This window comes from Eleutherodactylus coqui, chromosome 7, assembly GCF_035609145.1.
Source record: "Eleutherodactylus coqui strain aEleCoq1 chromosome 7, aEleCoq1.hap1, whole genome shotgun sequence".
Classification (NCBI taxonomy): domain Eukaryota; kingdom Metazoa; phylum Chordata; class Amphibia; order Anura; family Eleutherodactylidae; genus Eleutherodactylus; species Eleutherodactylus coqui.
Genome location: NC_089843.1, coordinates 221,487,330 through 221,508,325, shown reverse-complemented (window position 1 = coordinate 221,508,325; position 20,996 = coordinate 221,487,330). Strand labels below are relative to the sequence as shown.

General features: G+C 48.1%; 1 protein-coding gene across 5 annotated transcripts in view; it reads left to right on the top strand.

Annotated features, from left to right (window-relative positions):
* SCAMP4 (secretory carrier membrane protein 4) overlaps nt 1–20,996 on the top strand; it is a 40,625-nt gene that overhangs the window by 10,949 nt on the left and 8,680 nt on the right. For 3 of the 5 annotated variants that reach the window (XM_066574460.1, XM_066574459.1, XM_066574458.1), the window contains exons 3-6: nt 9,729–9,817; nt 9,957–9,998; nt 10,767–10,895; nt 17,045–17,201. In XM_066574460.1, the coding sequence (XP_066430557.1) occupies nt 9,992–9,998; nt 10,767–10,895; nt 17,045–17,201 (293 nt within the window). In that variant the 5' untranslated portion in view covers nt 9,729–9,817; nt 9,957–9,991. The remainder of the gene's footprint in view (nt 1–9,728; nt 9,818–9,956; nt 9,999–10,766; nt 10,896–17,044; nt 17,202–20,996) is intronic. The other 2 variants (XM_066574462.1, XM_066574461.1) reach the window with 1 other exon arrangement.

Here is a 20,996-nt window from a genome sequence, read left to right as displayed (position 1 = left end):
ATTGCTGTCTTCCATCTTGGTCCCTGTGCCGTGTCTGGGAGGGACCTTACTGTACCAGCGGTGTCTGCCGGCGGGACCTCCGACGCTCTGTTCCGCTGCTGTAAGGGCCTTTCTCTCTGCCCTGGCGGTTTGCCAGCCTGAGGCTCTCCTGCTGTCTCCCGGTTTGTGGATGAGGTTGCTGAGCCTCCGCTCTGCTTTAGTGTGGACTTCTCACGCTGACCTGGCGCCATGTTGGAGAGCCGTCTTCCCGCTCCGGCGGCGCTTGTTCCGTGCAGGAACCGACTCAAAGGGGATCCATGAGTCTGCGGCTGGTCTGCCTTCTTCTTCCCCACTCTGGTCATCATCAGGTTTGGGTTATTTTGCTGCTTTTCTGACTATCTGGACGTCGGTGGCTGCGGAGCTCCGATATGTGCGGCTTTACTCTCTCATGCCTAGCCACGCCCCCCTCACCACCTTTATATACGGTATGCGTCTCGTCACCTCATGGGTCCTCACCACCTTCATGTACTGTGTGGTGCGGTATCCGTCACCTCATGGGTCCTCACCACCTTCATGTACTGTATGTACTGTGTGGTACGGTATCCGTCACCTCATGGGTCCTCACCACCTTCATGTACTGTGTGGTACGGTATCCGTCACCTCATGGGTCCTCACCACCTTCATGTACTGTGTGGTACGGTATCCGTCACCTCATGGGTCCTCACCACCTTCATGTACTGTGTGGTACGGTATCCGTCACCTCATGGGTCCTCACCACCTTCATGTACTGTGTGGTACGGTATCCGTCACCTCATGGGTCCTCACCACCTTCATGTACTGTGTGGTACGGTATCCGTCACCTCATGGGTCCTCACCACCTTCATGTACTGTGTGGTACGGTATCCGTCACCTCATGGGTCCTCACCACCTTCATGTACGGTGTGGTACGGTATCCGTCACCTCATGGGTCCTCACCACCTTCATGTACGGTGTGGTACGGTATCCGTCACCTCATGGGTCCTCACCACCTTCATGTACGGTGTGGTATGGTACCCGTCACCTCATGGGTCCTCACCACCTTCATGTACGGTGTGGTATGGTACCCGTCACCTCATGGGTCCTCACCACCTTTATGTACGGTATGGGTCTCGTCACCTCATGGGTCCTTACCACCTTTATGTTTGGTGTGGTACGGTATCCGTCACTTTATTGAAATTCTGGAAGATACAGATTACAAATCATTAACATACAAATATATATTTGTGAACATAGGTGAGGGTCCCTTTGGACAGGATCAATGTTGGGCAAACGATGCCCGCACATACTATCTGTGGTGCTGCTGCATGGCAGCTAGTATGGCTGTCTGCAGGAGATTTCTCTCCCCGCCCCTCTCCATTGACATAACATAGTGGCCGTTCAGTACTGACCTGCTACTATTTACACTGAGTGATCTGCTCATCGCCCAGCGTCATATGCTGCATAAACGTCTAAAGGGATCCTTAGTGTGAAACACAATTAAACACTTTAGCTAACGAAGATGCAACTAAAGAACTTAAAGGGGTTGTCCCGCGCCGAAACGTTTTTTTTTTTTTATTCAATAGGCCCCCCGTTCGGCGCGAGACAAACCCAATGCATGGGTTAAAAAAAAAAACGTTTAGTACTTACCCGAATCCCCGCGCTGCGGCGACTTCTTACTTACCTTACCAAGATGGCCGCCGGGATCTTCACCCACGGTGCACCGTGGGTCTTCTCCCATGGTGCACCGTGGGCTCTGTGCGTTCCATTGCCGATTCCAGCCTCCTGATTGGCTGGAATCGGCACACGTGACGGGGCGGAGCTACGAGGAGCTGCTCTCCGGCACGAGCGGCCCCATTCACCAGGGAGAAGACCGGACTGCGCAAGCGCGTCTAATTGGGCGATTAGACGCTGAAATTAGACGGCACCATGGAGACGGGGACGCCAGCAACGGAACAGGTAAGTGAATAACTTCTGTATGGATCATATTTAATGCACGATGTACATTACAAAGTGCATTAATATGGCCATACAGAAGTGTATAACCCCACTTGCTTTCGCGGGACAACCCCTTTAAGGAAGATGCGTAGGAGGGGGCTTTAGTCAAGATCAGTACAAAGTAAGAACTGCAGTAAAGGGGATTCGGGGATGCCTAAGAAGGCACAGAAGAGAAGCTACTTTGAAGTTGGCTGTCCAGACTTTCTTATTGAAGGCTCCCGCACTCATGTATTCGCATCAGCAACTATTATGTAGTAATCTGATTGTTTCCGATGTGGAGGGATGGAGGTCTTCCAGCGGTGAGCAACAGGTATTCTAGAAGTAATGAGAATATGAAGTAAGACCAGCAGGATTAGGTTGTAGTTGAATGTTGCTAAGATTTGATATTAGCTGAAAGACCTGGCTTTAGAAGTTCAGAACAGAAGGACGGTCCCACCATAAATGGAACACAATCCAATAATCCACATCTCCAACATCAGTGAGAAAAGTGGGGCATAATGTCATTAAGAGCATGTGGAGTGAGATACGTTGTGTGCAGGACTTGGCGGGAGGCCTTCAAGTGCTTTGTACATTTGGAGACGGAGATAACTTAAAGGGGTTGTCTCACGAAAGCAAGTGGGTCTATACACTTCTGTATGGCCATATAAATGCACTTTGTAATATACATCGTGCATTAAATATTGGCCATACAGAAGTTATATACTTACCCCCTCTGGTGTTGGCGTCCTCGTCTCCATGGCGCCGACCGAAGCCTTCTTCTGCCTGGATTAGACACGCTTGCGCAGTCTGCTTCTTCTGTCCCGCTGAAGGGGCCGCTCCGGCATGCGCAGAAGACCTCTGCAGCGCGGGCACGCCGGAGCGGGACAGAAGAGGGCAGACTGCGCAAGCGCGTCTAATCCAGGCAGAAGAAGGCTTCGGTCGGCGCCATGGAGACGAGGACGCCAACACCAGAGGGGGTAAGTATATAACTTCTGTATGGTCAATATTTAATGCACGATGTACATTACAAAGTGCATTAATATGGCCATACAGAAGTGTATAGACCCACTTGCTGCCGCGGGACAACCCCTTTAAGAGTAAGCATCGTACCATTGGTCATCGGAGAATGAAGGTTTTAAATCCCTTTCCTATTTCTTTTTGAGGTTGGACATAGGACCTATTGAGGGTTTGGTAGCAGGTGGAAAGCCCTTTATTGGAATCCTGAAGGGAAGCCAACTGGTTATCAAGTTTTTAAGCCATAAGTGACGGATTTGAAATGATCTTATTGGGGGATTTTAAATCTGAGGGTGAAGTCTGAGAAAGACAAAAAGCATTCTTGAACCCATGACTGGCTGACTTGTGCCAGGCCCGCAGCTTTCCATTTTGAGAGAGAAATCTCTCCGATTGCCACTTCTAATAAATCTCGCTCAAATTTTTGCAATTGAAAGGCGATGAATGTCTCAGGATATGTTGCCGCATTCCAGACACTTGAAGCAGCGAGCAAAGTAATCGGATCGGATCGGAATTTAGACTTAGACAAGCTAATAAGTAACATCTTAGAGGTTGTTCTCCTGGCCTAAACCTTCCAGTAGAGACCCGATCACTAAGCCGTAAAGGTCTAAGACAGCCGCTCTGGAGCAATGGATGACTGATGGGAATTGGTGGAGAAAAAGTACATCCGATCTGACTATTCTTGAGGTATTGGATTGGGATGGGGAGATTTCGGAAAGATATATTATTTTAGGAATTATTATTATTTTTACTGCTGGACTTCCATAGGTTTTATTAGATACAAGCGGGGGGTTTAAATGTGTCCAATAATTTAGGAGAAGACTATGTTAAAGGGGTTGTCTCGAGGAAGCCGTGAAATTTTTGTTTTTGCCCAGTCCCCCTAATTAAGCATACATTACTAAGCCCCCCTGTAAATGACTTTTCTAGCTGGTTTGTACTTACAGTTCCAGCGTTTCACCAACTTATAAAAAGTTTCCCCAAGATGGCCGCCGGCTCTTTTCCCGTCGCTTGCTGTAGCCCGACGTGCGCGCTCCGGAGACGCTACCAGCTGTGTCTCCCTGACAACCAGACGCCCCGCAGCCGCCGACCGGACCCCGGGATTGAACGCGGCCGACCAGTCACCCACCGCCAGGCAGCAGGTAACCGGCGCTAGCCCCCGGCTCCCCCGCGCTAGCCCCCGGCTCCCCCGCGCTAGCCCCCGGGGCCACAGCGGCAGTCCGTCACGCGTCACCCCCGTCAGTCCGTCACCCATCACTTACCTGGGCGGCTGGGCGGCTCTGCACCTTCCTCTAAGAGAGGATGGTAGCAGAATGGCCGCTCCAGCGCGCTCCCGTGAGGATACAGCTCATCTGCGCATGCGCAGAAGAGCTGTAGCGGCGAGCACACTGAAGCGGCTCGTGCTCAGAGCAGAAGAGCGGACTGCGCAAGCGCGTCTAAAAAAGCAAGCCGCCAGCGAATTTAGACGGAACCATGGAGACGAGGACGCTAGCAACGGAACAGGTAAGTGAATAACTTCTGTATGGCTCATATTTAATGCACGATGTACATTACAAAGTGCATTAATATGGCCATACAGAAGTGTATAACTGCACTTGCTGCCGCGGGACAACCCCTTTAAGTGAACCCCCCAGGTGAGAGAGCTTCACCAGCCCAAGGACATTTATACACGGCTGTTAATAAAGATGAGGTTGGTTTTTGTAATTCCTGAATGAAGGTTTTATGACCTTACCCGGAGGCCTTATTCACACAAGCGTTTTATCGCGACCACGTGAAGCATTCATTGACATGGTGATTATTGGCCACGTAAAAATGTCCGGCAGCCGAATACACCGGCCAATGTTTTGACGCAGCCAGAAATGATAGGTCCCTGTCCTATCTTGCGGCCGCGCTCAGCTGGCGGCTCCCATAGGCTTCTATGAGAGGGGAGGGGAGGTAGTTTAGCAGCGGCTAGTGCTGCTATACCACGTCAGCTGGCTAATAGAAGCAATGCTGAGCATTTCCCCCAACTGAAGGAATTCCGGGCTGCTGCGTATATACACCGCACCCGGCCGCGTGAATTGGCGAGAAAACGTGAATTTTAGCCAAGAATTCGTCGCGCTTTTTCTCGCTCATGCATCTTTTGGCCGAGTGAAAGAGGCCTTCTAGTAAGACACCTCAGCAAATGTATTAATTATCTTAATAGTTATTGAAAGCGAGAGCTAGGGGTTTGACGAGGATTGGGGTACGCCGCTGGCTGAGAGGACATTTCCCTGGAAGTTTTTTGAGTGCATCATGTAAGCATCCCCGGTGACCTGCCGCTATCCCCACTGCCTTCCCTGCATCCAGAGGTAAAGTAGGGAGGGGTTTTTGATGAAGCCTACCTGGTCATTTTGGATTAAGTTAGGTAGGATATTTGAAAGCCTAAGGGCTAATGCCGACGGCCAACGGAATATCGCAGCGGAGTCCGTCACGGCGCCTCCGCACAAAGGCCCCATGCTCGCCTCCCGGATCCGCTGTGCACGTCCCACCTGATGCGCTGACGTGCATACGCAGTACAGCGCATGAGGCGGCCGGCGGGGACGTGTAATCACACAATACAGCGGAAGTATAGCAAGACTGCTGGCTTCCATTGACTACAATGGAAGCCGGCCGCGCATTCCCGTGACAAATACACCATGCCGCGTTTTTTTCACGCTGTGGAATCTCACAGCATGAACATTGGGACAACGCGCGGATTTCTGTGGGCATGAGCCCTAAGGCTGACCACATCAACGAAGAATAGCCGTGATCGCGTTCCGAACTTTTCCTTGTCCATTCACACGGGCGTATCGTGTGAAAAATACGCTGCAACGCGAAATTCCATCGGTCGGCAGAAATCCTCGGACTAACTACTAATGCTGCAATAGAGGCAGCTGTCTTCTTTTTCTAGCGCCAGACACAGGTAAACTCCTTCCCCCGCCATTTTTTTCAGCTCCCATGGAAGTCTATAGGAGCTCCCAGCGTTTTTCAGCAAAAGATAGGTCAAGACCTATCTTTAGACGCAGCATGAAAAAAATCTCGTTTTCACGGCGCAATTTTTTCACGTCACCAAATCTGCTCTTCTGCCCTTTTTCTTTTAGCTGCTCTAGGGAACCACAACTAGCGTTGCTTTGATCGCTTCTGCAGTATGATGTAATGCGATCTGGCAAGCAGTCTATCAAGCCACCCCACGGAGATGGCTTGATAGGTATACTGCCAAGACAGCACTGAGGCCTTTCAGAAGGCCCCCGGCTGCCATGACACCCGCACGGCTCCCTGCAATCTCATCGTCAGGGGACCGTACAGGACCCTCGAATATCGAACGGGGGATTTAAATGTCACTGTCAATTCTGACAGTGGTATTTAAACGGTTAATGGCCCCTATCGTTCGCGTGGCTTGTCGGGGCTGCTGCTGCAGGTCACTAAGGGGTTAAGGGAAGTCATGGTGTTTAGTCATGGAAATTCTGCGGCAGGATTTCCGCCCCTGGAAGCTGCCATAGGATTGTGTTAACAAATGCGGCAAACAAATCGCGGCATGCTCTATTTCTTCACTCACCGGCTCCGCTCTGCGCATACACAGGCTGCCCGGCAGCCGGCACAAGAAAGAGCCGGGGCCGTGGGAGAGGTGAGTGCCAGCGCTGCTCTCTGCAGGGGGTCGGGTTGGGTACCGCTGCGAGAATTCTTGTAGCCGGATCCGACCCGGCCGTCTGCAGGCGGCCATAGGCTTTATTCCTATGGGTGCTGTGATTTTCGGCTGCCCGCAACGCGGGCAAGAATTGCATGGAAGAGGGAAAGCTGTGGCCAAATCGCGGCTAAATCTTACGTTTTCTCGCCCATTCATAAGGCCCCGAATTCCGTTGGCCAAGGGGGGGATACTTTAGCGATACTAACCTCTCTCCCCCTCCCTTTGCCGGCTGATCGTGGCAATAGAAGCTCCCATAGAAGCCTATGGGAGCCGCCGGCTGATCGCAGCATACGTGTAATCTTTTCTGAACGGCTGATTTTACACACCGAAAAATCACCCATCTGACCGAATGCATTGAAATCCAGCGCTTCAGATGGGCGCGATGTCTGGTCGACGTTTTATCACAGCAAAATAGTCCCAAAAGAACGCTCGCGTGAATAAGGGTGAACGCACACGGGCGGATTAGAATTGCGGAATGCAGAGTGGGTGTCCGCAACAAATACCGCCCTTAGCCTGCAAATCAAAAGTAATTCTTCGTGGACACGAGCGGAAACCAATTGGAAAGAAGAAAATACTGCAAATGCCGGCTGGGCACAGAGTCGAACTCCGCTGCGGGCTCCCGAGCCGTCCGTGGGCAGGAGGCCTTCGGCCATAGAGAAATCTGTGTAAGGAGGTCACATTGTGATTTGGAGAGCCGTGTTATGTGTTGCTCCTGGGACCTGTAGTTCTATGGGTTACCTGGTGCACACCTCCACAGCTGTGGGATAATTGAGCTGGCTGGGTGTGGAGTTCTCCAGCCAGCCAATCACCACCGGTCTGCTGCTCATATATACCAGCCGCTATTACTAGAGGTTACCAGAGATATTTATCCCTCTCAGAACTTGGTGGTTGTGTCATGCATGCTTCCTGAAGATGGTCTGGACACCTGATCTTGCCGTCTGCATGTCCTGTGGCCCCTGCTCCCTTACCTTTACCAGTTGTGGCTCCCAGACATCTGATGTCATGTATGTGGTTAGGAGAGGGATATCTGACATGTTCATGTTGAGCAACTGCTATTGCATCAGCTCAACCACAGCTCAGGACGCTCTTCCGTGGCTCTACCTGTCCTGGTCCTCGGCCGCTCATTTTCAGAGCGGGGAATGCTTGGAGGCCTCCAGCCTTACTATTAATTGAGCCCCTGGCTTCAGGCTTGATTTGGCCATGCCCCCTCTCTTCCCCACACTCGGGGTTGTGGCCCAGTGTGTTGGGGAAGGTGGGGGCTGCTTGCTGCTCACCTCCTGGTGCTGCTAGACTGCCGGGCACATTCTCAGGGGGCTCCAGCTGCTGGTCTACAGTGGGTAAGGCTGCCATTAGGCAGCACAAGTTTCCCCTTATTGTTCTCAGCCAGTGGTAGTTGTTTCTAGTCTTCATACTACGATCATGTCACTGAGCTCTGAGGGAGCCGGGCGTATGTCTGCTCTCCCCGCTTATTATCAGACTTGGTATTGTAAGCATTGAAGTGAATGAGAATTTTGTGTGCAATACTAAGCCTGGCCACTGCAAAGAGAATGGAGCTGTCTGCTTCCTGCAGAAATCAGTTCAGTGCAGGAAAACACTAATCTGGCATCTGGCAAACAGCTGATCAGCAGTGATCCTGGCAAGTAGACCCCTGCCGATCTACTATTGATGGCCTATCCTAACGACATGCCATCCATAGTTTACAACTAGATAAACCTTGTAACTTCTCGGTTTTTTTAATGGGGTTTTTAGGGCTCACAATTTCTTACTTTGTCTGTTCTGTCAATTTTTGTCCTTTTTCATGGAAATAATAGCACTTTCCTATGCTGTTTTTTTCCTCTGTCAAAGAAAATGGGATCCGACAATTGCAGTTGTGCCTTTTTTGTTAAATCAACAAACCTGTTCAATCTGGGGTTCAGTACTGAGTAGTTTCACAAGTGCGTTGGAAGCTCCGGACGGAGGTCCTGTCGTAGATCCGGCTCAACATACTAAAAAAAAAAAATACTGCGTGTGGCGCTTTTTCTTCCGAAACATCGGCCGGTGTGGGGAACCAAATGAACTCTATTATAGTCCTGAGGACAGAGAACTCCACTGTTAACCCCCCACATGCCGCAATCTATGTAGAGGGTTCACAGAGGGAGGGCGCTCCCTCTGTGATGTCATCAGACCTCTGCGATATAATCGTGGAGGGCCGGCAGGTTGCCATGGCAACAGGACGTCAGGTACTGGTATCCTGGCTTGACATTGCCTATGATCGCTATTACAAGCGGTAAGGCGTTGCAGTTCAGATGTCCTGCAATGCTTTATCCTAGTTGCTATGGTTCGGGTTATATAACACAAATTTTGCTCATTTTCACCTAATTGTATAAAAAAAGTAAAGCCCCACATTGTACATGACCTGAACTACAACCTGAGCACCCTGTTTATCCTGCGCAGCAACAGCCATAAAAAATAGGGGCAAAATGCTTATTTTGTTTGTTTTATTATTTCCCATGAAGCGTAATAAAAGTGATTTAAAAAAACCATATGTAACCCAAAATGGTATCAATAAAAACTACAGCCTGTGACGCAAAAAAGAAGCCGTCGCAGAGCTCCGTCCATGGAGAAATAAAGTTATGGAACTTTGAATGCAACGATGTAAAAATAGTTTCCAAAAAAAGGTTCTTACTGCGCAAAAGTTGAAAAACCTAAAAAAAAAAAAATTATAATTTTTGGTATTGTTGTAATTGTACGGATCTGCAGAAAAAATGTGTTGCCACTTTTGCAGTATGATTGACATAAAAAATAAATTTAAAAACAATGTCAGAATTGATGCGTTTTTTCTACCTGCTATAAAAATAATCATTTTGCAATACATTATGTGCACCCAAAAATGGTACCAATAAAAACCATAATTCGCCACACAAAAAACAAGCCCTCATACGGAAAAATAAAGTTACGACTTTTCAAAAGTAAAAATGATAATCCCCCCCGAAAATTTATTGCGTCCTCGTGGCCAAAATAGGCTGCAACCTTAAGGGGTTAATGAGCACAGTGAACCCTAAATGTTTTTGGTTTTTATCCACAGCGGGGAATAGAGCCATAGCATTCGCTGCGCTCATCACATGCGGATGTCCCGGACTTCGTTCTTCACATATCATACAACATTTAGTGAAGGTGGGTTATATCTGTGATCAAAAAGTGGAAATGCGATTCCAGATGTGTTGATATGAAGTCATTTTCCAGGAGCCTCAGATCTGCATCCTAAGTCACCTGTTTAAAACCTTCACAATGTTATATCCCCTTGTCACAACAGGTGCGCCAGCCTTGAACCTGCTGAAAGACAACTAGATGGCAGGTGAGTCTGCCCCAAGTAACATGGAGGACATTGTACCGGAGATGATAGTAGTAATTGTGTAACACTGGAGAGATGGTAGACCACTTGTTAACGCCATGAGAAATGCTTCCAGCCTTTGTGTGACCCTGCGGTCCGCTGCCTCCTTCTTCCCCCTCAATAGACCTCTATGACCTGAATCTTTAATCTCATCTCTGAAGGAGACTTATCACTGAATTATTGGACCCCATACACAGAGCGATGGGTCTGGACAACTCTCTGATGGGCAGAGGGGTGGCACAACAGGGCCCATGTATGCCATCACCACGTCCTCAACAATGAGCACCTATCCATACAGAATGTCAACTGGCGCGCATTACACTTCCATTGTAGATGAGCAGTCATGAGTGTGCAAACTGTATGTGAGCAGTCGATGTCTGCCTCCAAGAAGAGATGACTCCTTAAAGAGCCTCCAATTCAACCAGACCAGAGCTGCTCCACTTTAGACAGCGCTGTTTGTTTCTTGGTCTCTGTCGGCTCCAAGTAGGATTTAGAATGGTTGTGAGATGCATTCAGAACAGTCACACTTAGTGAGAGGATAAACTTAGTGAAAGGTAGAACTGTCATAAGAAGGGACTATTTTATGTATGTCTGTACAAAGCTGTATTATGTTTACTCTTGTTGCTCCATAAATTCACAAAATGGTAAAAGAATTGTACGCCAATCGTAACATTTTAATGTAGATGAGTAACTGGAGATTTCTCACATTCCTTATTTTTGCATTGTATTTAGATCATACAAACAATTTTCCTCCACTGCCTAAATTCATCCCTCTTCGTCCCTGTTTCTACCAAAATTTTGAGGATGACATCCCAGCTGAACACAGGACTCTGGTGCGGAGGATCTACCATCTGTGGTTATGTATGTATCGGGTCTTGTGCCATCTGTGGTTATGTATATATCTATCAGGTCTTGTGCCGTCTGTGGCTAGGTACGGATCGGGTCTTGTGCCGTCTGTGGCTGGGTACGGATCGGGTCTTGTGCCGTCTGTGCCTGGGCACGGATCGGGTCTTGTGCCGTCTGTGCCTGGGCACGGATCGGGTCTTGTGCCGTCTGTGCCTGGGCACGGATCGGGTCTTGTGCCGTCTGTGCCTGGGCACGGATCGGGTCTTGTGCCGTCTGTGCCTGGGCACGGATCGGGTCTTGTGCCGTCTGTGCCTGGGCACGGATCGGGTCTTGTGCCGTCTGTGCCTGGGCACGGATCGGGTCTTGTGCCGTCTGTGCCTGGGCACGGATCGGGTCTTGTGCCGTCTGTGCCTGGGCACGGATCGGGTCTTGTGCCGTCTGTGCCTGGGCACGGATCGGGTCTTGTGCCGTCTGTGCCTGGGCACGGATCGGGTCTTGTGCCGTCTGTGCCTGGGCACGGATCGGGTCTTGTGCCGTCTGTGCCTGGGCACGGATCGGGTCTTGTGCCGTCTGTGCCTGGGCACGGATCGGGTCTTGTGCCGTCTGTGCCTGGGCACGGATCGGGTCTTGTGCCGTCTGTGCCTGGGCACGGATCGGGTCTTGTGCCGTCTGTGCCTGGGCACGGATCGGGTCTTGTGCCGTCTGTGCCTGGGCACGGATCGGGTCTTGTGCCGTCTGTGCCTGGGCACGGATCGGGTCTTGTGCCGTCTGTGCCTGGGCACGGATCGGGTCTTGTGCCGTCTGTGCCTGGGCACGGATCGGGTCTTGTAGTCACTACTAGATTCACCTCTTGGAACACACTTAGCATCACTTGGAAAGTAGAATAGGAGATGGTCCATTACAGAATCTCTCAGTCCCAATGTTCACCTGCCTGGTAACACAATTATGGAGGGTTCAGGGCGGAGGGTGGATACTTTGTGGCAGGAAGGCAGATATGTTTTCTGAACCTTCCTATTCACCAATACTCAAGACCAATGTCAAAATATAGATGGCTAAGGCGGCTCCTTCGTGGGTCCTGGGTGCACTTCTATCACCCCTGGATGAACGAACCGCTGTCGTCTTTAACCCTCGCAGACATACGTCATTGTCATTTCCGGTGCAGTTCATAAAACCTGCGGCTTGGCGGTCGGTAGATCTCCTGTCATTCCAATCCTCTGCCCAGTGTTACCGGCTCACCAGACTGAGATTGAAGGCCGTCTCTTCACCATTGCCCAACGATCATTCATGCAAACCTTCATTCCCATCGTTGTCTGGTGATCAGAGACCAAATGATAAAACGCTTGTTTGGTGTTAATTGCATCTTTTCTCCCAGTGTAAACACATTTGTGAGCAGCACATCCCCTCGTACAAACAGGAGCCGCTGCCAGCAGTAATGCAGAATAAATGACATATTGCCCATCAAAACCCCTCGATGATCGTTGGCACTTGGAAATGAAGGTAAACCAATGCCAATCGCCTTCCTGTATCCTTCATGCCGGACCCCCGCTGTTGTATTTGTCTTTTGACCCCTTGATAATATCCAGCATGTACATGGGATGTGCGAGGGGTTTCTATGGAGTGAGCCCACTCCATATACGACTGGTATCGGCTATCTTTGAGCCGGTGGCAGATCTCAGCCGTTAACCATTTGAATGCTGCTGTCAATTCTGACACGGCATTTAAATGGCCCAATTAGCAGGAAAGACTCCCTATGTCTCCCAAACTGCCCCCTCCTCCCCCGCAATGAGATTACAAGGTGCCGTTCAGGTGTTATTGTGTCTGTAAAAATACAATATACTAAGTATAGCCAAATCAAGTCCCCTATGAGGACTAAAAGGAAAGTAACAATAAGACCGCTCTCACACGAACGTGCCGGCAAATTCACATATACTATCTTGGCATGCAATGCACTGGGATTTTTTTTTCTCTCGTCTGTATCATTGGGGGACACAGCTTTGACCTTGGGTATATAGCGCCTGCTGACTGGAGGCGGACACTAAGCAGACAAATGAGTTGGCCCCTCCCACTTGCTACATACCCTCTGCAGAAGGCTGATACTATTAGTATTTTGGAGCCATGTGTCTCCATCTCCCATTCCCTCTGGTTGCAGTAGCTCCCATGCATCCACCTAGGATGCTTCCTACTAACCCTTCAGTAGCGGTGCTGTCATTACGACAACCTGCCTAGCCGGGTCTTTACAGTCTGGGCTCCAGCGGACCCTGATATTCAACTAGGTTGCCTGCTAGAGGGCCCCAGCTCTTAAGTTTCATTCCTCCCCCTCTTCTGATGGTGCTGACGTCACGTCCAGCTCGCCCAGTCTACTCGTCTCTCTTCTAAGAGGGAGGATCTATTGGGCTGAACTTCTTTGTTGCCAAAAGATGGTCGTCATTATCGTCCTGCTGCATGTTGCCTCACTGCATGTGGTCCACGTTAATGAAGTCTAGTCCCATGGGACGAGCCGGTCACAAGTGGGCTTGATCGTAAGTTTACCCCTCTCTAGTGCCATTCTTCAGTCACACTGGCTCTCTGCTGGTGCTTCCCAAGACACTAGTGGATCCTTGAGTTCCCAAAGTGGGTTCCTCGCACTGGCTCTGCTTCGCGGCAGTGCAGGGTTACCATGCCAGGGACCTCATATGTTTAGGCTGTGTTACGGCACATATTTCTCGGACAACAGGTGCCTCATGGGAAGCTCCTCATCGAGAGCCTTTTTTCCCGGTGGGGAGATGGTTTCCATTTTCTCAGACCCCTTTTTGCTCCGTCTCTGAGCATGCTGGATGCCTCGGCACCCATTAACGCCAGTCACGGGTAAAGAGCTGATTACGCTTCTTTACACATGCGGCAGCTTATATTCCCCACCCCCTTGGGTTCTGCTCTAGAACGTCCCAAGGTCAAAGCTGCCCCCCCAATGATACAGACGAGAAACCTAGATTTTGTAAGGAAAGGAAATCTCTTTCTCGTCATGTTCATTGGGGACATGGCACCCACCCTATAGGGGTTCTCCTTTTGTCTGTCTATGGTCGCACTGCGCCCTCCCAAGTTATTTTAAGGACCATAAAGTAAGGTACGGTGCCGTTGGGGAAGGTGACTGGGACGGCTGATGTATTTTCTATTCTCTTCTGCAGTGTCTTCCTCTGAAGACTGCGCCGCACAAAAATCAGATTTTTTTTTCTTTTGTTTTCTTCCTTTTATTGACGTGCGTGGCTTTCCTATACAAGTCTATGAGAGAGCGTACGCATTGCGGAGCTCCCTAGCAACGGCGACAACACACTGGAGCCGACAGAGGTATCGTATACCCTGTTTATCATAAGGACATTAGTAAACCAGGCCAGAATACGTCCTTTGTTCATGGGCATTAGACATGGACTCTATAGTACTTATTGGTCCTGATTGATCCTTCTGCTAATGCCTATACAAATTTGACATGACTGCACCTCCCCGATAGGCGGACCTCCATCTCACTCTGCTCCTATTGGCTTAAGGACATCACACTCTCTAATAAGGGAGGATCCAGATTACTATTTAAACCCATGTAAGACACACAATGGGTCATTAGCCGCCAGCCTACCACTGGGGCTGCTGCTGCTACCATTTGTTATTTTCGTTCTCATTACTACAGGGGGGAATCTCTGGGGAACTTTAACTCCTCTATGAATGATAGTATTGTCTATCTCTCCTCTCACAACTCTCTAAATTTCCTCTATAGCTGATTGAATCTATATGTTTTATCAGCCTAGGAACTTTGAGTTTTACAATGTTTGACGTTTGTCTACGGAATTAAGGTTCCTGATGATGCTACGCCCTCTGCAGCGGAAACGCGTTGAACCGCGCACATTCTACTTTATTTCTACGTCCAAATTCTCCTCTTTTGTTTAAGATGGATTATTGATCCCACTGTAGCTTCGTGATTCAGATTTTCTCTATCTCAGTGGATCACTTATCCGCAAAAGTACCCTCCAGCCCTTTTGTTTTGTGCCGCTTAGGGATCTACTTCTATCCTTCGCACCAATCCAGCTGGGGGCCTTGTGGCGATAGTCGCTTTAATTTATTGAAGTCCCTTTTTTATGAACGATTCTTCATGCAATCGTCTGATTGACCCTCTCTAACGGTTACAGCTCACTTAATTAAACTTCAGTCAGCGTTTTGTTTCTTTTGACGCTCTCAGAGTTCAGTATGTATAGCGCTCTCATCTTCTCTCCTTGAATACGGCCTTTCCCCTGTGTAGACTGTAGTTGTGGGTTTTCCGCATAAGGCGTGCTTCATTTATGTTTTATATGTGTCTTTTCTGAGACTTGCTTGTCAAGCCTCTTTTATGAGTATTTATTAAAAGTTCCGTTTTAGTACCTCTTCGAACCCTCCAGTGATACATTTAATCAGCCATCTGGTGTTCGCCCGCTCCTGTGATATATTTTTTGTAACTGCAGTACGTCTTCAGTATTGCAGTATATAGTATGTCTGCTGGCACTCTATTAATAGACAGGCCTGTCCTAATACACACGGCAACTCCTGGGGCTCTTCAGAAGGCCCTGGGCGGCCATGACAGCTGTGATCTCATTGTGGTAGGGGAGGCATTTGGGACCCCTGAACTCTGATCAGCACATTTTAAGTGTTGCTGTCAGAATTGATAGCAAGATTTAAAGTGTTAATAGCCCCAACCAGTGTGAGCGCTGATCGGGACTGTTCTGGGTGAGTGACGGCTGTCAAAGACCGCAGGTACCCGCTATGTATAGAATGGGTCGGCCCGTTTTCTGCACAATCCCTGATGCTGGAGGACGTACATGTAACCAGTGTGGGGATTGTCATCGCCAGTAAAGCCTTACAAGCTTATAATGTCCACTCAATAAGACACTCGAACATCCCTTATTAAAATACGGGTAAGGGTGAAGTCACACGAACGTATATCGGCTCGGTTTTTACGCCGAGCCGATATACGTTGTCCTCGTGTGCAGGGGGGGAGGATGGAAGAGCCAGGAGAAGGAACTGAGCTCCCGTCCCCCTCTCCACCCCTCTGCACTATTTGCAATGGGAAGGGGCGGGGCTAAGTTCCGAGAATTAGCCCCGCCCCTGTCCCACCTCTCCCCATTGCAAATAGTGCAGAGGGGCGGAGAGGAGGCAGAGAGGGGGGCGGGAGCTCAGTTCCTGCTCCTGGCTCTTCCATGCTCCCCCCCCCCCCCCCCCCCCCCCCCTCCCCTGCACACGAGGACAACGTATATCGGCTCGGCGTAAAAACCGAGCCGATATACGTTCGTGTGACTTCACCCTAAGGTAGTCTCCCTGCTCAAACCTCTAGATGATAACCAATCCAATTCAAGAATCGCCTGCTCTCACTGCTACACAATGCTTTAATCATCCTGCCACAAAACCACCCAAACTTAACCTTTTTCAATATTTTCTAATCCCTTTCATCATCACCATATTGTATTATAATAGGTAACCTTTTATGTTCTTCATCTTCCCCAGATGTATTCTTATTCCTATTGTCGTTTAACCCCGTAGGTTAACCCCACATCAATAAAAGCTGCCAAGATGGGAAGCTCACGATCTCCTCCCACCTATCAGTGCAGCGTGGCATGAACCTGGACTCCATATTTGTAGATTAAACTCATTTCTGTGTATAAAATTGTAATGGATCAAAATAAATAGAATACGATCAACGGTAAAATCATGGGAGATCATGTGCTTCCTCAAGGAAATATGTAATGGCCTCCCACCCCTTCTGACTATCAGTAATGGTGTAGAACGTCTGGCGTACCCGATATGTACTGCGGTGCCCACGTCATTGTAGTCTAGATCTGTAGGGCATGGTAGGCTTCTCACAGATGGGCTCGGTGGCACTGAGCGTAGAGCTGAAGGCGACCGTCTACGTACTTGGGTACATGGCTGTCACGGATGGGCTGTCTGGCTGCGATTGGCTGTCCAGGGGGGTTGGTTGTTAATATAAGTTGCTTTTTGTTAAGAATGTCCCCTCCACCCCCTCTGCTCCCCCTTAGAAGTGACTGAGTCAAATAATTTTTGAACATTTCTGTGGGATCCTCTATTGATTGATGTCTTCATTCCCCAAGAGGCGTCCATTGTTATCGTGCTGATTCAGTATAAGTAGACCTCATATGGCTTCTTTTGTTTTTCAGTTTATTGCCTGACCCTTGCTGTGAACTTGGTTGCATGCCTTGCTTGGTGGATTGCTGGAGGTTATGGGGTAAACTTTGGCTTGGCTATATTGTGGCTGGTCATGTTCAGTCCCTGCGGGTATGTGTGCTGGTTCCGACCCGCCTACAAAGCTTTCAGGTGAGTCTTTTATCTGATGGTTTATTAAAAAAAACACTATATCAGATCAAGAGTAGCTGGTGGCCCATCCTTATGCCGAACCCAGTAAAGATACTCCTGGCTGCAACTGATTACTGACACATCCTTTATTAGTTACGCAAATATGCACTTTTCCTGAAAACAATTTGGTGCCCAACGTGGATTCAAACTTCCTGTGGACGAAGGGTTGGAGAGAAGTTACTGGAAGGCAGTATTAATCCCATGATGACTTGTGCCACACACAGGATGCTGCCAAGAAGGCAGAATGATGGCACAGGTTCTCAGCGACGGCAGCATCTAAATGGCTGACGGAGGAGAAATGCTGTCTACCCCATCATCGTCATCTTCTAATGGGTTGCTATGGCAATTGGAGTCCGAACTGCTTCTGTGTATGCCATCTATAGTTGCTTGCAGGCATAATACATATACTATACTAACTGATATACCCGGCTTCGCCTAAGTTAATTTGATACGGGTGTTTACCTGTTTGCATGGAAAATTTTATGAAGTGGTTTTACTTCAGAGAAACCGAGGAATAAAATATGTATACACATAGAGGAGCGTTAGATTCTCCTCAGACTGCATGTACCGATGTCCCTCTGCAGAATGTACCACCCCTCCCACTCATCACTTTATACCCTTAAAGGGAACTCCCCGTTTTATTCAAATTTACCTCCAGACTGGAAGTTGCAGCCCCTTCTTAGCCTTAAAGACTCCATCCCTGCAGTCCATGGCCGCGTCCTTATGTACTTTACAGCCTTTCAGTGTATATACACATAGAGGTCAGCTATATTCTACTCAGTATATGCATAGTGGTCAGGCAGATTCTCCTTGGTAAATACATATAGAGGGGAAGTAGATTGTCCTCGGCATATACACATGGAGGGGAGGTAGATTCTCCTCGGTATGTACACATTAAGGTCAGTTAGATTTTCCTCGGTACACAAATCATTTCCCTAGGCTTTATGGTTTCTAAGAAAATGACTCCTCTCATGTTTCGTAGATTTTCAGTTTTTCACGCTTAGAATTGAATATTGAAATTGTGACCCCCCCCCCCCCCCCCCCGCCTTTACTTTTCTTATTTAGGACCTAAAGAATGCTCCTGCCAAATTTCATGTTTGTACGACATCTGGAAGTTAGAGAATTAGTGTTGAGTCAGTGAGGTGTCATCTATCTATCTTAATTTGATACAGGTGTTTGAGTTGTTCGCACAGAGAATTTTAGGAAGTAAAGGTTACTTTAGAGTAACCGAGGAATAAAATATGTATACATATAGAGGAGCATTAGATTCTCCTCAGGCTGCATGTACCGATGTCCCTCTGCAGAATGTGCCAACCCTCCTATTTGTCATTTAGGACCTAAAGAATGCTCCTGCCAAATTTCATGTTTGTACGACACCGGAAAGTTAATGAATTAGATTAGGTACGCTACATAGGGGTGCCAACACTTTTGCAATTAGCAATGAATTTTCAAGTTGTGACCCAGTTACTTTTCCTATTTAGGACCTAAAGAATGCTTGTGCCAAATTTCATGTTTGTACGACATCGGGACGTTAGAGAATTAGAACTTGATATAGATAAGCGATTCAAGTCCCCTTATTGGGAACTAAAACAAATAAAATCCTTATAGTAAAGAGAATGTACTTTTAATGTGAGGATTTTATAGATCAGGTTGTTAACAATGGCAGAACCAATTTTGTATAGTTTATTGTGTTCTTGTGACTTTTTTATTTTGGGGAAAAAACTATACAAAATTGGTTCTGCCGTTGTTAACAACCTGATCTATAAAGTCCTCACATGATCCGTCCTGCATGATGAACACCATAAAAATAATTGTGAATTATTACATTCCTACCACATAAAATAACGTCGGATTTGAATAATGTGTCCAAGACCAAAGGGGTTGTCACACGAAAGTAATCCACTGTCCACGGGATAGGAGATCACTATCTGGTGGGGATCTGACTGCCAGGACCCCTACCAGCATCAGGAATGGGGGTCCTGAAGGTCTCTGAATGTCCTTTGAGATTGCTGCAGGCAGTTCAATCACTTGGCTCTCTCCGGCAGTCCCATAGAATTAAATGGAGTAAGTGTGGATGCGCTGTGCCATGTTGCACAATATACACCTTGTTACACTCCTAGATTCCATTTAATGTGCCTAACCTTGGACTCTGACCCAGTACCCAGAGGTGCAACTACAATATGGCAGGTGGCTGGTCTGCCTCCATTGTGGGGACCTTGGTTGGAGAGTGTATCCTAGGAAGGGCAGACCGGTTTAGTAAGAAAGGGATTCTCTTGAGGCTCCGCAGAACTGTGTGAACGTGGTGCAGATCAGAGAACACCTGAATGCCATCCAGGTAGACCATCATGCAGACACCTAAGTAAACCATCCAATATATTTACGAACAGCACAACCTTTATGCTGCTTGCAGCAGGACAGCAAAGCCATCTAATCAGGTTCAGATCCAGAGAAACCAATGCATAGACCAATATAAGAATTAAAGATGGCAGCGTTAAGACACCTAGAGGATCTCGGAATGTATCATTAACAAGTTGCCATCAAAGCAAAGGAGGGTTACTAAAATATAAAACTTATTCTGGTTTGTTTTGACCCTTTTTTTTGGTTTTCTTGTTAACTCCTCGTGTTACTTCATATTTCTCATTCCCCAAATACAAATTTACAGTGTAGAAGAAACGAACATGGATTGTAAAGGTGTGTCCAAACTTTTGACAGCTACTGCAGGTATTCCTGATATTGAAACTCATCCATTTACTTGTTAGTTATGGAGACAAACCTTTTTATCCTTGAACCAGAAGGGTACTTTAGATTTTTACTGTTTTATGAAGACTCTAATCTCCTTTTTGTTGGGCACCAAACTAAGTTTATGTGAAAATAGGCAAAGACTTATTCTTACTAACCTGCTCGTTCGCTTACAAATATGAGGCCCAGACCACATGGTCTGTAACCAACAGAGGACTATAGGAGCTGTATGCACAAAACTATAGGATTACTGATGAGTGATTATTGGAATATCAGGTTGGGGGCGATCGGACAGATTTCCCAAAGATTGTTGTGACCGTTCAATCCTGATTCCCATTAAAGTCAATAGGATGAAAAATCTGGTTCACTGATTTGGCCTCCAGAAAATCCTCAATGCAGCCAAATGCCCCCAAATTGCGTAGGAATACAGCCACAGGTAGGGTGGTGCAGCCTCTGCATTATGGTGGTGGTGCAGCCTCTTCAATGAATGTGGCTCAGTGGTTAGCACTATTACCTTGCAGTGCTGGTTCACATCTCACCACGGATAACATCTGCAGGGACTTTGAAAAACTTCATACAGATGTTGCCCATGGTCAGATTTGAAGCTAGAAGTCTAGCAATGCAAGGTAGCAGTACGAACAACTGAGCCACCAGACACCCGCCTTCAGGGAAAAGAGAGAATAGACAAAAGGAGAACATACAAACTGATGTTGCCTATAGTCAGATGTGAACCTGGAACCCCAGTGCTACAAGGCAACAGTGCTAGCAAGCTGCTTCTCCAGATAAGGGGATCTTAGTCTCCTTCTCCTCCACTTTCTTCTCCTTTCCCTCAGTCATTGGCACTGTTGCCTTGCAGTGCTGGGGTTCTAGGTTCAAATCTGACCAACGCAGACAAGAAATGTGGAAGAACAAGCATGGTGGTTCAGTTGTTGGCGCTGCTGCCTGACAATGTTGGAGTTCTAGCTTCGAATCTGACGGCAAGACGTTTATGAAAGTCCTTGCAGATGTCCTTCAACA